The 20683-nt window shown below is 44.1% G+C and overlaps 1 protein-coding gene across 3 annotated transcripts in view; it reads right to left on the bottom strand.

The window, feature by feature from the left end:
- Positions 1-20683, bottom strand: part of CEP44 (centrosomal protein 44) — a 319162-nt gene that overhangs the window by 171032 nt on the left and 127447 nt on the right. For all 3 annotated transcript variants that reach the window (XM_086962444.1, XM_086962443.1, XM_086962445.1), the window contains exons 2-3: positions 7340-7474; positions 3500-3647 (exon numbers count right to left, since the gene is read on the bottom strand). In XM_086962444.1, coding sequence (XP_086818570.1) covers positions 3500-3647; positions 7340-7428 — 237 coding nt within the window. In that variant the 5' untranslated portion in view covers positions 7429-7474. The remainder of the gene's footprint in view (positions 1-3499; positions 3648-7339; positions 7475-20683) is intronic.

The raw sequence follows: 20683 nt of genomic DNA, 5'->3' as shown, positions 1-20683 counted from the left end.
AGAACATGAAAGGGCAAATGGAAGTCGATTAACCTAAATACCGTTGTAAATTGTCTATATTTACATGAAGAATAAATGAAGCTGATATTTTCAAAATTCTTAGAATTGTGGAATAGTGACTATTTCGGAAAATAGTTTTGGAAAGGGACGAAATTACTTAGAAGGTATGACTCACCTAATGAGACGCATCAAGGAAAATCAACCTTACCTTGTTTAATGGTCAGATTATACCCGAGCCTCTGCGTATTGCATATCATTTTATCTATGGCTCAATTGCCCGTCTCCACTGTCATTCAGCATTTCTCGTACTGAGTTTAAGAGCTTTAAGGAATTAAGGAAACCATAGATTACAAGGTTTCTGGGTCCTCTGGATCGTTTTCCTAACTGGAATTAATTCCTTAAGGATCTCACTCATGTTCATCCGGCAGCATAAAATGTTATCAGCATTACAGTCTTTAAACAACCTGTTGCTCTGGTCGAGGAGGACCTCAGTTATCATATCGAGGTTGAAGGAAGCTCATTTACGAGATAGGAGTTTGATAGGTTAGGCGCTAGAAGGCTTTCCCTTAAAGGGTATACTAAGATAAGTGAGAGCGTGGTCTGACCACAGGTGTGGAACACCCATTGGACTCAAAGGGCTTCAGCTGTGTGTGGCAGCCCGGGATCAGACAGCTTCCCGGGCACACACACAGCCACACCCAAGGACTTCACATGTCTTTAAAAGACCATTTGCATCTTAATGAGGCCATGCTGTTGTTTCACCCCTTCTAAGAGCCTCTGCCTGTTTGTTAGATCTGGGCGTCTCTAATTGGCAGAGGTAAGAACCTTAGACCAAGTAGTGACCCTTGCTTCTAGTCAGGGTGAAGGAATACACACAGTAGATAACCCCTGCTCCCCCTCTAGGTAGCTTGGCGCGAGCAGGCAGGCTTATCCCCAAGGCAATGTGTATAATAGATGCACTTAACACAAACAATGATCCCCCATCCACCACAATCTGAGACCACACAGGTAAGTATATTTATAAAAATATATCTTTATCTAGTTTCAGCAAGAAAAATAAAAACAGTTGCACGATAATAGCTTTCAATCAAAATGTTGCTCTTAATCTTAATGGTTGCACGTAATTAGGAAGTTCTTATCATTAAAGAATAGTCTCTAGTCTCTATAACCAGTGTATATACCACAAATATAATACTGCCGATTGCATCCTCTATTCAGCTCTTCAAATGAAGTATTAAAGCAATGCCAACGTGTTATTCCCCTCACTGATGAGCCCTTCGATATACTGGGCCCGCGCAAGGCTAGTGCGCCTCACCGTTGATGACACAGGCACCGCCGTGCCGAACAGGACAGACTCCCTCCCAGCCCCGGCCGGTCCCAGCAGCCCTCCGCCCGCTCTCAGATCCTCGGGGAGCTAGTTCGGCGCTCCTGCGCAGGGACAACAGGCCAGGGGCAGAGAGGACTCCCTCGGCGAGGTCGGGTCAGTCTTCCCCAGCTTCGGTACTCACACCACGTCTCTCGGCGGTTGCTTCTGGGGTCCCGGTCCCGCGGACCAATCCTGTCGCGGCCTTCGCGATGAGCCTCCTCAGACGCCCGGGAGTCAGCCAATGGCAGTGCGGCTCCCGGGATAGGCCCTTCCTGACACACGCACAACCGGCCAATCGGGACGCAGCCTCAGTGATGACGCGGCGGCGCTAGGCCAATCCTAGCGCGGCGATCACTGAGGGGGCTCGTTCTTCTGGGCCAATGGGAGCGCGGCAGCTTCGATCTTCGCTACCGCAGCTCCAATCAAGTACGGCAACTTTGGAGGGTGTTTCTGGCCCCGGCGGTGATTTGGCGGCAAGAGATTTTCGGGGCCACAGGTCGCAGCAAGACCGTTTTCAGCCAGCAGATCGTCGGGGGCAATTCTGTATGCAGGGAGGCACCACGGGCCCCCTCTCACCCCTGAATTTGTGCCGATGAGCACAACGATCTTTTCCCACAGCTGGCAAGCGGTAACACGCGTTGGGGTAAAACACCACACGATCTCCTCTGCAGTTTGGCAATGCTTAGGAACCTTTTAACCCTGGGTTCCAGAACAGGAGGCCAGCTCTTCTCAGGCCCTTGGAGATTCAAGTTGAAGACACAGCACACAGCAAAGTCTCTTTAGTTCAAGTAAGCAGGGGCACAGCACACAGCAAAGTCCCTCTTCTCCTCAGCTTCAGTTGGTCAGCAGAACAGGTCAGCCCTTAGAGAACACAGCAAGGCAATCTTCCTTTAGTTCTTCAGCAGTCCTTCTTCCAGCAGAGGTTCCTCTTGATTGTAGAATCTGATTTTCTGTTGTCAGGGGCCTTTCTCTTATACCCCTAAAAGTCTTTGAAGTTCTTTGAAGTCTTTGTGCAAGTGGGCCCTAAGCCTGGTCTAAACCAGTTCTGGGTGTTGCTGAGGCACTGGGGGTTTCCTGGCTTCCTTTATTCTTTCAGTATCAGGGATAGAGGTGACAGTCGCCCAGCGGGAGGTGGAGCCAGCATTGTGGTCAGGCAGGCACAGCCCTAGTCACTCCCAGGTGCTATCTCCTCCCACTTCCTTGGCAGCAGATGCAGCCTTTCATCCACGGGCTGACTCAGACAACCTCCTGGGGGCTCTGCAGCCCCTGTCACCCTCAAACCAGACAGTCAATCCACAAACAGTCCCAGGCACACAGAAAGGTTAGACAAGAGAACAGCCACTTTCTAAAAGTACTATTCTCAAACACAGAATTTAAAAACAACCTTTCCTAAAAGATGTGTTATTAAATTCTGAGTTCAGGGATATCAATCACTTATGTCCCATCTCTTTCCTATGGGAAGATAGGCTGGTATCCATTGGGACCAGCCTCCCCCATGTTAATCTATGGAGCAAGATAACCTTGCAGCAGTGAGCACACAAAATGGCTGCTGCTCACTACCAGAGCATGCTACCTGCACTAGTACATGCTCTACCTTACCCATGCACTGCACCCTGCCCAGGGGGGTACCTTGAGCCTTCCATAGGGGTGACCCAAAATTTGGCTCTAGTTGTGCCTCTGTCTGACCATGCTAATGACTTTACATCCATGATACAGACACCCATAGAAGAATCCCAAATAGGATCCAGAGTAAGATCTTTTATAGAACTGCAGACTTGTGTCAGTTGACACAGTCCAAGACCCTCGAGATAGTGAATACAGTCTGCAGTATGGGTGCCTGAACCATCATCTACATGTAGATTGAGGTCTCCCATTACTATTTTATCATAAATCAATCTTTTCAAAATGAAACCGTTCAAATGAAGAATTGTAGGTTATAATGTGATTACATCATGTAATACTTCCAAAGGGAATAGTGGACTACAAATAGCATTATTTTTTTCCGTTAGTTTAAAACATACTTTTTCCTGAAAGAGCTCATATGGTGAACTGAGCATTCAAGAAAAGCACTTAATGAATAAATGCAAAGGGCCTCGCCTCTTTACAGAACATTTGATTGTCAAGGCATACTACCTTATAAACAGCTTCAATAAATCTCAGATCACTTTTTGCGGTAAGCTCTACATCAGAAGCAACCAGAATTTCTGCAATATTGGATGAGTAAGATGTGAAGGCATAACTGATAATAGGCAAGGATGCTGCTGGATCACCGTTAATTAAGCTGTTGGAAAACAAAATACACAATAACATTAGATTAAAACCATGGAGCAATTAAAATACTAGTCGAGGCGCAGTTGCTTTTCTAGCAGTGAAGCACACAGATCACTGGCGACAGCAATATCAATTATCAATGTCATTCAACATTTACATTTTAAAAGCAGATTGTACGGAATTTAGGCTTCGAGTAATTTGAAAAACGGTGTGTTAGTGTGCTGCAGATAAACTATTCATATATTTAAAGTACATATATATTAAACCTTAAAGAGGACGATGAAATGATAACTACATTAAGAGGAGGTAATACAACCAATTTTGCACCCATCATGATTCTTAATTCCTTAGTCTTATCCAGAGGATGAGGTAAACCATGAATCCTCACTATACAAAGCCTGCTCATGGATTAGAAATAATCTCTGCAGAATCCTCTTTCACGCTCAATTGGATGATTCATAGTAGGCTATGAAGGCTAAAAGCAACACCATTTGCTTCAGCTTGACAAGAACTACATTCCAGTTGGGGGCTACGCATATATGTTCCAAGCCAGCCAGCAAGGAGCAGCTGGTATTGTTTTGGGAGCAGGAATTTAACTAAGAGAGTGGATGGTTAGTTGGAATTTCTTATAGTAAACTAACAGATTGAAGGTACATTTGTTTTTTTCTAATTCTGTTCGTATCAGAGACCGAGTACTTAAAATTGAAAAACAAAGGTTATTTAAATAATAAATATTTAAATATAGAAATACACAAATGAGGATACAAACATTTCAAGGAAATGACATCAGAAAATCAAAAATACTGGAAAACAAGAGGGAGGACTTTTTTTGTCTCTAAGACCTGAGCGCCGGAGGGTTGATTCACTTTCTTCAATTTAGACACAAGGGCAATGTTGCAATTTTACATCTGAATACGAAGGGCATTGAAAGGAGGCTCTTAGTTAAACTATGAGGCACTGCTCAGCTAAATTAAGGTAAACACAGAGGCAATGCAAAGCGGTTCTCACTTTAGTATCAAATGAAGTACTGTGCCCAGAGTGGAGTACAAGAGACACTATGGAGCTCTCTCTCAGATAAGGACGTTGCTTTCCCCTGCAGTCATACACGACTTGACCCTCAATTTTTAACTAAAAAATGTGGTTTGAAAAATATAATAATAAAGAAGCACTCTTACCGTAAATATTTGTACATTTTAATTTTTTTGTTGCATATAGTGTGCACTATTAAATATAACATTTCTTCATTTACTTTACCTATAAGGGTGATTTGAAATTGTTTAGATTCTAAAGCTTCAGTGCCACAGCATCTATTCATGGAGCAATTGAGTGCTGGGAAAAGTGATTGTCAGTTTTTAATAGCATCGGATGCAGTGTCGGATTGGCCTAAAGGGCAATCGGGCAGTGCCGGATGGGCTGGTCTGACCGGTCAGTGTGTTGGAGGTAGTTCACGGTTTGTGAGCCTGTTCTATTGTCTGGTGGGCGATTTTTAATGTTGGTTTCACTGATAATCCCACAAATATTGCCTGTAGCACTTAAAAAATCATGCAGTCTCAACTACCTTGCAAAAAACTTCAAAACTGTCCCAATTGGCAAATGCGGGACACTTTACTAGCTATTTGATTCACTAATGGGGGTAATTTTTATTTTGGTGCCCGGGCCTATTTTCTGTCCCAGTCTGACCCTTTAAAGGTCAGCCATTTTCTAACAAAACATAGCCACCAACAGGTTTTTCGTACTGAGGTTACCAATGATGACAAATACTTTTGAAGAGTTAAGATGGAGGTTTTGCATTAGAAAATATTGGGCTACAACTATGGTCAAACATGTTTTATTCCAATTTCTTTGCAAATATACCTGGCTCAACAACTGACTAACGCTTTGTGGGTGGAACTAAAATACAAAGGGCCATATGTATCAAGCCTTTTGTGAATCGCAGAGGCCGAAATTCGCAGAATTTCGGCTTTTGGGAATCGCAAACGGCCTTTTTGCATGTTTTAGGATGTATGAAACATTCGCAAAATAAGGAATAGCAAAGTTTTGCGATTCCTTATTTTGCCATAGCATTTAAGGAATCGCAATGTTGCGATTCCTTAAATGCTATGTATGTAGCATTTTAGTGTTGCGAATTATGGTTAAGAATTCGCAAATTACCACCAACTTGTAGTTGATGGTAACTTGCGAATTCTTCAAAAAATGCACAATTTGGCATTTTTGAAGGTGGCATGTGATGCACACACATGCCCATAGGGCATGTATGTGCACCATATGCACACACATGTACATTTAAGGGGTGCAGCAGGGTGTCTTTGAGACACCCCTGCACCCTTGAAATAATTCTCAAATTGCCATTAGCAAATTGCGAATTATTTCGCAATCATTCCTATGGGCCTCCTGGCCCATAGGAAAGCATTGGGAATTATTCCTTAATTGCGAATTCGCAAAATGCGAATTTGCAAATAAGGAAGATTAAGGAATCGCTAAAAAATAGCGATTTTCTTCATACATACCATTTTACGATTCCTAAATAGCGATTCCTTAAAAATCGCTATTTAGGAATCGCAAAAGGGTTTGTTGATACATATGGCCCAAAGCCAGGTAAAATCTCTTAAATTTGTATTGGAAACCTTTGACTCAAATGTTACATTCAAGTTAAATATTTGTTTAACCAGAACAGATTAGGTATTGTGATGGATTATTATACATGATTTGAGCAATAAAGGCTGTACATTTTCTATGGAGTAGAGTTACAGAGGTTTCTAATTTGAGAGCAATTGTAACACTTGTAGCTAATTTGTCAGCAATCAATTGACATCTATTATGCTTTATCTTTCTGTCCCATTTTAATCTTTCCAGAAAGTGTTTATCAACTGCTATTTACAGAGAAGTCTGCTATCTCGCAATTACTTTGTTACCTTTATTATGTATGTAAAAGTATACCTGTTAATCTATCAACATGATATTTCATGTCTTGAATAAGCAACTTCTTTCAATTTGTTTACGTAACATAACATTTGTTGGCAGAACATGTTCACAAGTGTTTAACTTGCAGTAAATATTTATGTTGCTCACTAAAATAAATAAATATATAAACTATTAATTGAAATTCTTGTGTACCTCCATCTGCCGTTTCTTCATAATTTGTAGCTGCAAAAAGGAAGGGATACTGCATACAGGAGTGAAGTTTATAGCAGTCCTCTCTGTATACACCTCCAAATATACCCCCGACAGTGTCACAGACTAGTCCTGCACACCAAAGCCACTGAGGACGAAAGAAGTACCACTTTGGGTGCAACTATCACTTATGAGACTTTAGAACGCTACTGGTGAACCATACATAAAATTAAGTAGAGCACTGATCAAGGTACTTGTGACAAGTTCCCATGTGTAGGAAAACAAAGGGTGGCCAGAATTAGAAAAGAAGGATCAGGATGGCACTTGGTAATTGCTCTTGGGACTTTTAACCTTCCCTTGGCTGATTATGATAGTCTGGACAGACTCTTAAAGAAATTGCTGCGACTTTGGACAACATAAGGACAAAGTGAATGCATCATCCCCGATTGAGGGAAATGTACTGTAAATGTAATTTTAAAACGTTTTATTTTGCATTTTGACCAGGTTAAATAAAAAAAAAAACATTTTAAAGATACACTTCAAAATAACCTGGACCATACCTCAAACATGCTGTTTTTTATTGCTCCTTACCCGGAATAATTCACGTCTCTGGGGTAATTTAGCAAACGAAGGCCTTGCTCTAACTTCCGTAAACATCCCTTAATGTCCCCGGTTGCCATTTTCTTTTTTTCCCAAAAATGGCAATAAAAGTTTCGATTTCTTCACCTACAAAACAAAACAAAAAAACGATTAAAATGTTTAAGTAATGTATCCAAAAACGAAACTGTAAAAAAAAAAAAAGAAAAGGAGTATACTATTTCATATAAGGTCCTTGCTTCCAAATATTTATGTTTTGATACCAATATACACATCAAAAGCTTCTACACCTAAGCCTTTTTTGGAACAATAGATGTTCGAACCAAATGACGACAACCTGATAGCAAAAGTGCGGATTAAGCGGTAAAATAATGTCTAGTTTCCACAGTTTATATGTCAAATAGGAAAACTCTTTAAAGGAAAGGGACTCGGGTATTAATACAGCAAACTGAAAACCACCTCAATAAAACAGGGAAAGTCCAAGTGCAAACTGTGTTACAACTCCTTCCAAAAAGAATGCAGATTCCATTAATACACTGATTCAACATTAGGATTATTGGGTGAGTACATATTCAATTGAAAAAACAGAAATATTTATTATGTTTAAAGTTATGTTACTGCTTGTTAAATATAGCTTTCCAGGATTCATTTTTTTTTTATTAATGTGCTTGTTTCGATGTAGTCTGGAGATAAAGGTGAAGATAGTTAATATATCTGTATACCCTTAACTAAACGGTGGCTACAGTACAAACACTAACGGACATAACATTCAGAAATGAAGCAATCACCTTAATTTTACTTCACTCCCCCTGCCTTACACACTTTGCCAGCAAGACCTCTTAATCTGAACTGATGTGTGTAAACACTGGAGGATTATACACAAATAAACAAACATATACATCAGTCAGTCAAAGAAAGCTTTATTTCGGCCGTACGGCCATAAAAGCACATAAAATAATACAAATACATTTATACAATAATAAAATAGCAAATTTTATCCTAAAATATCATCATAGAACCAAGAGTGAAAATCCAGATTATGCAAGGTTTTCTGGCTCAAGCATTAGCTGCACTCCCTCTCAACAATTCTCACTACTAAAATAGTGCAGGCAATATTCAACAGTGGGTAGGTATTCTACATCACAAAAAATACATCACAACAAACGTCGTTGCAATATACCATGTTATTAGTGATTGCCATTGCATTAATATATGAAAAGCTCAATCAGTTGATACATAATAACATTTCTAGCTTTAACTGATGGCCCAAAGGCATATATTAAAAAAACACGTTAAAATCTATTGGAATACAGAACATTTAAAAAAAAGCAAAACAACCCAAGAAATGGAAATTTACAAAGCAATATTCAAGCTCTAGAGATATGCAGGCATAACATATTTAACTCCTTCTCCGCAAATTCTGCCACGGCGCGGGGCTAGAGGGTGAGCGTGGCGCTTTGGTGCTCATGACGGCTCCACGCCGTCATGAGTCACGGGCGGCGTATGCTCATGACGGCGTGGTTCCATCATAACCACGCCAGCTCACTAATTCGCACACACAGGCGGGCAATTAGTGCCGTGAGGGGAGGAGTGGCGGCAGCATGATGGCTCCACGCCGTCATGAGCACAGGCCGCCTGTGGCTCATAACGGCATGGAGCCATCAAGAGCACACAAGGGGTTAATAGTCAATCAGAATTAAGCATTTTCTAAAGAAATTCTTTAAAATGCCTCTACGCGTTTACCACATCGCAAAAAAAAAAAAAATAGTGAACAAGAGTAGCGAGTCTGTTTCATGTTTGAGGAGCCTATAAGCCTCAGTATGGTGTCTGATCCCCAGATTTCTACAGAGCTGAAGCACCCAATTAGACGTGGGCCTACTATAGGCATGGCAGAAGAGAAGAACATGGAGTTCTGTTTCTTTAACTGTATCACACCCTGGGCAATCTAGTTTGAGTTCTCCCTGCCATTTGTTGGTAAATGCTCGAAGCGGGAGCACCTTGTGTCTAAATTGGAGGAACAGTGGTTGAATACTATCAAGTACCAACTCATCCAGAAACCTGGAGGTCAAGCTACTGAAAGTTGTCCTCTGGCATAGTTGGTCCAATTAGTGTTTTCTGTAGGAGGCAGGTAAAGCCTTTTTGAGGAATGTGGGGCAGATCTCTTCGAGTGTTGACCACACGTTTGCCCTCTCCAGTGCCTGGCAGGAATTCCTAATATGGACTAGCCATGGTAAGTTCCCTACACCCAAAAGGGTCATGACATCCTTCAATTCCTCTCTGGAGTTAACTAACTCCTGTATACTCCAGAGGCGGCGCCAATATAGAAGTGGTCTAGAGGCAACTACATCGGATATGGGACCAATCCCCACGTTCGTGCTGAGTGGTGTTAGTGGAGTACTCTTGGGGAGGCCCAAAAATTGCCTGAGGAATAGATTCTCGGTCATAGATAGTGGAGTTGGTGAACAGTGACACCATAGTTCTACCCCGTATAAAGAAGCTCCCCTAGCCTTTTTATTTTATAAATATAAATATCTGCTGGTGGACCGATCACTTTCTGAGAGCAATTTTTATGTATTTTTAGTAATGCCCCCTGTAGACTGAATCAGTTTTAAACTTGCTTTCTTTACTTGTGTTCCACAATCCATCTTATCTTTAAGTGTAAGCCCCAGATATTCAAAAATGGACACCCTCTCTAGGGCCCTGCCATCCATTGAGGGTGTGGGCAATTGGTGGTGATAGCATGGAAGAACATGTATTTTGTTTTTCGAAGATTAATCTCCAAACCCTCTTCCTGCAAAAAACACTAAATTCCTCAAGTACCCGCTGCATACCCACAGGTGAATTCACCTTTTTTACCATATCTTATTCTTGCATAGTTGTCTTGATGCAGACGTTTCAGCTGATGGCAAAGATAATCTGGTACTCCCATATCAAGAAGTATGCCCCCTAGCTGATCTCGCTGAACAATATAAAAAGCGGATTTAAGATTCACAAATGTGAGATAGAGGCTGCCATCCTCTAAAACCACAATTTTACAATGGATCAGTTGCAATCTAAAGATCTGGGCGATAGTCTCGGCCTTGGCCCTAAATCCGGCTTGTAAAGGTGTTAGTACATTGTTTTCTTCTAGCCAGGATTGCAGACAGCCCAGAAGTACACAGGCACAAATTTTGGGGTAACATCTATGAGGCTTATTTGGCAATAGTTTGCTGGATTGAGTGGTGTATTTTTTTTTAAATAGGGATGATTTCTGCCCCTGCCCAAGTCGGGGGCAGCACCATGTCTTGTAGAATGCCAATAAATAATGACCATAAGTAAGGTACCCAGACTGGTTCTTCAGATCGGAATGGATCACAAGGGATCTGATCTAGCCCAGGTGCTTTAGCTGGAAGTAGGTTGCCCAGAGCCACTGTGATCTCCTTTGTTGTACAGGGGGGAGCATTCAAATTTTGGGGGTTTACTTCTAGGTTAGCTAATACTTCCCTGGCATCTTCTGCTTCTTCTACAGACCTTGAATATAAGGTTTTAAAGCAGGATCTCCAAACTTCTTCCCCCAAATTTGGTCCAATAGCTTATTGACCTTCAGATTTCCCTGTCTTAACTAGATTCCAAAAACCTCGCATACCATGGTTGTCTAAGGCAATTTTTGTTGCTTCCCATTTGTCTATTTCCCATTTAGTTTTTGCTCCAGCTGTGATTTTTTTATATTGGACCCTGGCTTCTTTTATTCGTGGTTTAACATACGTTTTATTAGAAATTAGTAAAGCCTGCTTGGCTTCCCTGCATGATTTGTTGTACCATGGTTGCTTGGGTTTGGAATTCAGCCTGATCTTATCTCTATTATAAAAAAAAATTGCCAATGTGGAAAAAAAGTCCTGGTGTTTTTTTCCCCATCGCCAATTGCGATGCCGAACCACAACTATTTACTGACAATCGATAGCAACTTCTAAAAAGGGGGCCGTAGATTGTGCAAAGACCCCCCAGCGTACCCTCCTTCAATTGATACTAAATATGGGGTGGGGTGTGGGGTTGTCCTTTGGAGGTCATTAGGCACGGGAAGGACTATTTCTAGGGCCAGCGGGTTACGGTCGCTTTCATGTCAGGAGCTAACCGGGAAATCCATCGTCTTATACCTTAGTTGGACATCTACGAATATGTAATCTATTATAGATGCATGTCCTGGCTTGCTAAAAGTAAAATTCCCCGGACTGTCGGAGGGGAATCGGCCGTTGCAGGCCCTTAGTGAGTAACTAAGTATAACTGAATTCATCTGTAAAACTAAGGGGGTCCATGCCTGTGTTGGCTGAATATTAGTTTCTGGGATTGACCAAACCGAGTCTTCCTCGCTTGTAATAGTTGTAGTGATGCCATTCAGGGGCTCAAATTGGCAGTTAAAATCTCGGTCTATAATTAGGTGACAATTCTCTGGTACAGTATGGAGAAATGTGGCGAGGCAGTCGAGTGTTTGGGAGGTGTGTCCAAGACTCACTGGTCGAGAATAAACATTAATTATTGCAATCTTCAGGGAATTGTAGAAGGAAAGAAGAATGCACAGGATGTCAGGGGAAAAGGTCTCTAGCTTTTTAACATTGAATCCCAAGTGTACGCCAACCCAAGTGCATAGACCCCTCCCCCACCCCTGAGGGTCTCCCCTAACACCCTGGATGGCTGGAATACAGTATGTAGCGGAGCTCACTTTATAGTTCTGTCCTTGACCAGGTTTCCTGGAACAGGCATAGCTCATGCTTATCTACAAATTCTCCCCAATCAGGAAAGTTCAGTTTCGAGATAAGGCCTGATATGTTCCAGGATAAAAACCGAGAATTTTGTGGTTCATCTATGATAACTGATATGGTCTGGGAGGTGCAACTTTCGTGTGGTGGAACTTGCTTCGTCTCCTTATCATTGTTCCCTGACCCTCCCCCCTGGGCTACATTCACTAGCCCAATATATGTTGCTCGGTGGACTAAGAGTGCAGGTTGTGGCGATAGCCTCACAAGTCTTCTTTGGGGCTTTATTTCCCTACTTCATCCCTCCATACATTGGGGGATCAGCTTGCTGTGTGTTTCCCTGTTTGTCCTTGTTATTATTAATAATAATGGGCCTTTTGCTGGTCGGGTTTAGTCAGTCTTCCAGGTCCAGAGAGCTGAATCTGCTATTAACAGGGATGTTATACGTCATTGTTTTTTGGCTTTCCCAGCCCATGTTTGAAGTGGCACTGTTAGACCTGTCTGCTTCTGGGGATACTCTAACCATTATTATTTATTTTTGTTCCCCTTAGCCTCCCAGAGTTTCTATTTTTATTTTTACATATATGTCCATCAGGATTTTTCAATGCTGTCAGGGGGCTAGGTGTTCCTTGGCTATGACGCCATTTTTCCCTCATAACCTGTGAGGCCTAGTCAGGCCCCTTGAAAATCTAGGGACATCCAGAAACCTAAAATGGTGTCCACCAACTGCCATAACGGACACTACTGGAAGACAGGCCCATAGGCTAACATAGGGAACTTTCTAGAATCAACCAGAGACTTCTGCAGGTCTCAGGCCACCCTATATAAGGCCAGTGACCAGCAGCCATTTTGTGCTGACCCAAGAGTGGAGGAGTGAGGCAGTGGTGAGAGGAGGTGGACGCACTGAGAGCAGCTAGTTTGTCTTGGAGGCAGACAGTCACTTCAGAGAGACGTTCCCCCTTCAGCCTCTGACCAATCCCTCCTCATACCCCTACTGCTGAGAAGAAAAGCAACCTGCGTGTGAAGGAAGACCCTTCTTAGACTGAGCCCCAACGAATCCTGACAGGTTGCCCTGAGCTGAGGGCTTCCCTAACATTCAATTTCCCCTTGCCAACGCTTCACATACCAGTCTGGAAGAGGAGCTGTGTGCCCCACGTTGTGACCGGTGTCCTTGGTCGCGCTGTGAAGAAGGCGCGTGTCAGTGGAACCTCAACAGCCTGGGGGAGCGAGTCGCCGCTCTAAAGTGTGGTCCCCGTGGAGCCAGGTGAGGGGAGAGACTGCGCAGTAAAGCGGAGATAGCGCAGCGCCGGGCGGGAATACTAATCCCTCGCGCCCGCGCTGTTCAACTCTACACTGTGAGGAGGCGGATCGGTGGAGGCGAGGCCTGAGGGAGGCGTGTCTCGGAAGCGAGCAGCCTCCGTGTTCCGGCGGCCTGGGTGACGTCGCGGGAAGCGTCCGTTCAACGCGCAAGCCCAGTGGGAGAGACAGCGCTGTCAAGAGGGAGCGGAGGAGAACCGGCGGAAGGCGGAACAGCCTTTCGCCAACGGAGCAAGCAAGTGCATCGCGCTGATCTGTAACGAGGCCCCTTCGCCCAGCGCTGTCAAGAGGAAGCGCGCCTGGGCTGAGGAAGTTTGACCAGCCCCCCCCCTCGCGCCCAACTAGCGAGCAAGCGCATCGCGCTGATCTGTAACGAGGCCCCTTCGCCCAGCGCTGTCAAGAGGAAGCGCGCCTGGGCTGAGGGATTCGACAAGCCCCCCCCACGCCAGCAACAGGCAAGCAGCTGGTTGGGGAAAACCAGGAGTCGGGTGACAGCTAGAAGACTGTGGCGTACCTGCCACTAAGACAGTAAGGAGAGTGGGGGTGAGGAAGGAAGGTGCTGTGCCCTGGTGGCTAATGTTAAAGAAACCTTACCAGATCTAGCACCTAACAGGGTGCCCTGACCGTTTGGTCTTCTTAAATTCTAAACTGTGCCATAATAGATAGGGGATAGAGATCTTAACCCTGTAAGTGATAGAGTAACCAGTGATTGGGCAGGTTCAATTGATGAAATATTGTTGACATTGAGTGTTAATGTAAAGTGACCCTGCATAGTGTAATCCTAATGGGATACTTTTAATTCCAAAAGAGTGTCATTTACTCATTACTGAATCCTTGACAATGGAATGTGTTTTACTGTAATTTTTCCACAGCAAGAAGAGTGACACTTACTTCTCCAGGTCAAAAGTTTAATGATTATTTCTGAGTGAAACTGATTTCGTACCCTGTATAATTTGAACCCCAAAGAGTCATATTATTTTTATAAAAGGTAATGGTATTTTTCCAGAAATTGGTGTTGTGTCTTTTATTTTAGTGGTTCATCACTGAGTTACTGTGAGTGAGACTTGTAAGCACTTAACCAACGCCTTGAGTTTAGCTGTAACCACTACTGTGCCAAGCTACCATATGTAGACTTGGATATCCTAGGTCCAACAGGCACCATTCTGATCACTTAATCCCCAGTTCTTCTACATAGTTTCCTCTTTGTAGGGCATAGGCCTAGGGGGATACAAATATCCCATAAGCAGAGAGAGAATACCCCCTAGCTTCTATGAGTAGCCTCAATCCAAGATGTGTTGGACCATCCGTATATCTCTTAAGTTGATCACAACACAATCCCCAGGAATGTCCTTTCGTCTCCAGCTCAACCAACTGACCCTGCATGTGAATAGAATTTCAGTTTATTCTGGTAGGGGAGATGCCTATATTTATTTAACCAGAAAATAGTTTCATTTAAGTTCAGAGTGTGTCTCTAGTCGGCCTGTATTCAGCTCTGGTACACCATCTAGAATGACGACATAGGGGATGGAGGTTGGGGGCATATTCATACAGGGAAGTAGAGATTTTGTTTCCCTTGGTTAGGGTGTGACGTAATCCTGGTGTAGACATCATGGTACTTTGTGTCTGATGTTGGTAGGCCTGCTGTTGTTGCTATATGCCTACTGTCATGTGCAGCGTCGGTGCGGTGGAAAGGCCTCTGTTGAGGATTGACTAGGCATCCCTTAAGGATAAGACCCCTCACTCACCCGAGGGTGACATGCTTCATCATATGGGGCCTCCTTGCCAGTGTGGAAAACCTAGTCACCACTGGGACCTACTACTTCGGAATTAAGGAAGGAGCTCAGAGATGTTTAGTAGGAAGTAGGATGGTAATCTCATATGTGTGATGATGGGTTATAGTGAGGTTTGCAGCGCTATATGGGATGGAAATGTGAATTAAAACTGCCTAGATAGAATCACTAAATAGTTTTATTGATGTGTTCTACCTGACAGGATTAAAATGTAACAGCACAGTGGTATGGATTTAAAACCACTGTCTCATAGAGACAGTGGTTTTAAATCCATACCACTGTGCTGTTACATTTTAATCCCGTCAGGTAGAACACATCAATAAAACTATTTAGTGATTCTATCTAGGCAGTTTTAATCACTCCTTCTTTAATTCCGAAGTAGTAGCTCCCAGTGGTGACTAGGTTTTCCACACTGGTAAGGAGGCCCCATATGATGAAGCATGTCACCCTCGGGTGAGTGAGGGGTCTTATCCTTAGGGGATGCCTTTTACCTTGTGTATAACACATTTTGCTAGTTTAGAGAGAGATAGGGCAACCATACACACACTACGTACACATGTATGAGACTGTAGGTGTATAATTTTGTTTTTTGAGTATCTTGATGAGGAACATACACCTATAGGTCTATAATCCTTCCCTTCTGACCCCTAATCCACGGTAGTGGTATGGAGGATTGACCAGGTCCTGGTTCTGTAGGACTGGTGGTTTAAATGTGGGAGATGCAATCTTATGCACAATTGAATTGTGCCCTACAGAAGGGGGTGGTACATTGGTGACAGGTGGAGGATTTTATAGATTAAATTGTAATAAAAATAGCATTTACTTTGCTCCGGCACTCCTCCGGTTGGTCACTGACCAGATCCTGACACAATAGCTAGAGAGAAGCAGGCAGTCATAGACACATTATCTGCAGCCTCTTCGAGACCAGCGTCACCTTGACAAGAGGGGGCCTCTCCTCTGGGACTCCTGTCCGTTCCTACGCCTTCACTTGGAGCTCTCTCTTCTCTCTAATTCTGCCTTGACATAAGGCAGGGGCGGTTGATGGCTGGGTCTAGGTGCGGAGAGGGGACCACACCCACGACCCCACTAATGACTAAATGGACACACCAGAAATGGACCTTAATTTCCTTCACACCATTCTAATTTTGTGGTATTATTGTTTATTAGGACTTAGGTTTGTTTTGAACTTTGTCTATTGAACGGACCTGGAAATTACCGTCAGGAACCCTCGACCTCTACACTCCCTACTGAATTAGGCTCTGCCTGCACTGTACGTATGACCCTCTGCCATCTCACAAAAGGCCTTTGCATGGCACCCGACACACGTGCCAAAGTTAGTCCAACTGAGAATTCTAACTTTAAATGTCAAAGGCCTCAATCATCCCCTGAAAAGGAGTTCCATCCTGTCTTACCTTGCACACTCAGAGGCCCATGTATGCCTACTACAAGAGACCCATTTTATCCCCCAGGATAAGCACAGGCTCCACTTTAAACACTTCCCACGCCAATACTGGTAATCCCTCTCAGAAAAAACAGCGGGCTGGCCATTTTAGTCACCAGACACTTCACAGGCAATGCAATAGCCAAAGAGGCTGAGTTACGGGGAGGCTTTTAGCGTACTCACTACAAGCAGGCACTGAAATAATCACATTAGCCTCTATATACTCGCCTAACGAAGGGCAGGACGCATTCTTGAAACAAGCAGTGACAGAGATCATGGGATCCTCTGGCCGCCTAGTGTTAGTGGGGAGCGACCTAAACTGGTCCTTGATAACGACATGGACTGCTCTGCATAAAGACACTTTCCAAGAAGGGTCTGGCCTGGCTCAACAATAGGGGCCTCGCCGATATCTGAAGGAACACAAATACGCAGGCCCGAGACTATACATACTATTCATATGCCAGGAAAACATATGCCAAGCTAGATTATTTCCCGGGCACACACCGGCTTGGTCCATCAGGTGCAGGATTTCACCACTGAATGCCGATTCCTTTTGGATCATGCTGCTATAGTGGTCAAAATAGAAATTCCAAAACACTGCCCAAATCCGAGCGAGATAGTCTCTTGCAATGCCCCGGTAATGTAGAGCAAATTACCAGAACGATCAAAGATTACCTGGCTATCAAAGACACCCGCGAAACAGCAGTTTCCATTAATTTGGATGCATTGAAAGCGGTGGTAAGGGATGAGCGGATTTCCATATCGTCAGCTGAAAATAAAGAACGTAGAGATAAGAGGGACAACCTCTCCCAACAAGTTGCAGAACTAGAGTGCATTCACTAACGTACTGGAGGCCCCCAGGTGTGAAGGCAGTTAGAGGTCGCCTTCTATTGACACGGATAGGGTAGAATATGCAGCATTCCGCGTAAAGCATCAATTTTATGTCTGCCGACAGTGCAGGCCGTCTCCTCACTAACAGGCTGTGGATCCGGCGGCAAGAGCAGCGAATCCAGGAGGTTTTAGACTCTGAGGGCAAGGCGCAGATCAAGGATCCCCCCATAGCAGAGGCATTTAGAGACTCCTACCAAACGCTCTACACAGCACAGAGCCTCCAGCAAGAGGGAATTCAGTTATACCTCCAGGAAGCACATACATCTACCCTCATTTGGAACAAAGCGAAGATCTGGACTGTCCGGTCAAAATTGCGGAAGTCATTGCATGTATAGCCCGACTATCTAGGTCCCCTGGGCCCCGACGGCTTCCCATCCATCTTTTATAAAACGTTATGTCTGATTCTAGCACCCCTCCTCATCCGACTCTTTAACGCCCATGGGACCTCGGCGACCCTCCCCCTTTCAATGAAAATGGCCTCCATCACTGCGATCCCCAAACCAGGGAAAGACAAAACTCAATACTCTTCATACAGACCGATCTCCCATTTAAACATCAATTTTAAAATATTCATAGGCATCTTAGTGGCCCGTCTCAATCCCTTTCTGCCTGGTCTCATTGGCCCGGATCAGGCTGGGTTTGCCCCACAACGCCAATGCCTCATAGACATGGCCAAGAATGTATGTTCTTATCGGTCAACGATGAGAAAGCATTGCCCCTACCTCGAGGTCACTTTAGAGCATTTCGGCCTGGGGGACAGATTTAGGAGGTGGATCTCTAGCATCTACGATGGCCCTACTGCAGTAATTCGGATGAATGGCCACTCTTCCACCCCATTCACAATTAATAGAGGCACCAGACAAGGATGCCTGTTGTCACTGTTACTCTTTGCCCTATATATGGAGCCTATGGCCCACAGAGTTCGATACCACCCTACAATTAAGGGAATTAAGTTTGGCAGTGATTCTCACACGATCAGCTTGTACGCCGATGACGTCCCGGTGATGCTCGGCCACCCGGCCTCATCCTTGCTGGCCTTTGGCCAAGTTGCAGGTTTTAAAATAAATATCTACAAGTCACAAGCCCTAAAATTAACAATGACACAAAAGTCATTAAGTGCACTTCAACAAACCTTTCCTCTCCAGTGGGCCACTTCACACATCAAATACGTGGGTCTACAGATATTGCACACTGACACAACAGATTCCCACTGATCTGTGCCGCTGGCAGCAACACACTCTCTCCTGCCTTGGGAGGACAGCTACAGTGAGAATGGCAACCCTACCCAGGATCTTATATCTCTTCCAAGTATTACCATTAGACCCACCCCCGGGTTCCATTCAATCACTTCAGGGTGAGGTAAATCATTTCATCTGGGCGGGTAAAGCGTCCCAGACTTCGCAGAGACTTAGCTTACAGGTCTCCTTTGGAGGGCAGCTTAGAGGTTCCAGACCTTTTAAGTTACTACCAGGCTGCACAGATAAGAATCTGTGTCGAATGGTCACGTGCAGAGTCGGAAAAGCAGTGGCTCTTTATGGGAAAAGTGCTTGCAGGGCAGCCCTTGTAGAAGATTCCCTCTCTCCCAAAAAGTGCACGTCCCTCTATTTTATATCTTTTTTCTATCACCAAATCAGCTCTGGCAGCCTGGGACAAGGTGGCGGCTCGTAGACAACTCACCTCAATTCCCATAACACCTATTGTAAGGAACCCCTACTTTATTCCGGCTGTTACGGATCCGGAGTTCCACCGCTGAACCCAAGCAGGTTGTAGATCAACGGGGAATCGGTTTCACACTAAGGGTCCCATCCCGTTCAAATCCCTACGATAAGAACATGAACTTCCAGAAGGAGAGTAGTGGCATTAAACCCAGATCCGCTACTGGGTGATGCATCCCATAGTCTGGCCAGGGGCACACCATAATCTCACCCCTTACGAACCCTGGCTACTCTCTAGCACGTCAAGCACATGCCTTCTTACCAATCTATATAAGCTACTGGCCCCCCTGAACGTCCAATTGGGAAATCCGCTGGTAAATGCGGTGGGAGGCAGAGATAGGAAGGGAGCTGTCTACGAAGGAATGGCGCGAAATCTACGACTGTGCCCGACACACAGCTCGTAATATCGCAGGCTTTGAAATAGCCACTGAAATCACATGATACTGGTACCTCACCCCTAATAGATTACATAAACATAGACCATCTAAATCACCTGACAGGTGGCGCCAATGTGGTCCCACTGGAACGCTATTACACATACTAAGGGAATGCCCGAAATTAACTACATATTGGGCTCAGGTCCTTAAAGACAGACAGGCACCTAGACACAGAAATCCCTAGATTCCAGGAACGTATCCTCCTTGGCCTTCCTAACGCACTCACCTTCCCACTAAAGTCCTGCAAAGGTAGACAGACAGGTTTAGCGCTACTGGCAGCCCTTCAGAACATATTAATGCACTGGGGCACTAGAAATATTCCTACTCACCAAGGCTGGCTACATAAACTCTGGTATAAAAATGGGGATGAAGTGAATCACCCTCACAATGACGAATCAAAGCTCATCATTCCACAAACTCCGGAAGCCCTTCTTAACCCTCCTCACAACAGAATTTTGTGAACTTACTTGCCCCAAGTACTTACGCTTCCTCCGCTTACGAAGTCTGCCACAGCTCTAACACATAACCGCTAATTTAGGTTGGGGGTTGCAGGATTCGGCTCTATCTTTTCACCTTTTTGTATTTGCAACCAGATCCGGGTTATTTGGGTGGGTGAGTTGCGGGACTCGTATATTGTTGCATTTATTACAGCCGGTGGTTTCACCACCTGTTACAAATGTCTGTTGTTACTGAAATACAATAAAAAAATGTTAACCATAAATTATACGCTACTCTTAAAGTACATATCAGATGTACTTAAGGTTTTCTTGATACCCATTTTTCACTCTAAATATTGCACCATATGAATTGGACTGTACACAATGAAAAACCTTTGTACGGTGAAGCTCAGTTGTTGGCTCTGGGTCCCCCTGAGTAATTCCGGTTCCGGTGTCAGTGCCGTTGGGAGCGAGAGAGCCGATATGGTATAATATAGTACTTTTTATGGTACTCAATTTTTATTGTAAGGATCTTATTTTAGACCACATAATGCATTATTGTTCATGATACGATGACTAA

The sequence above is a fragment of the Lissotriton vulgaris genome, chromosome 3_1 (genome assembly GCF_964263255.1).
Source record: "Lissotriton vulgaris chromosome 3_1, aLisVul1.2, whole genome shotgun sequence".
Classification (NCBI taxonomy): Eukaryota; Metazoa; Chordata; class Amphibia; order Caudata; family Salamandridae; genus Lissotriton; species Lissotriton vulgaris.
Note: the sequence above shows the minus strand (reverse complement) of the source record. Positions and strands in the feature narration are given on the sequence as shown.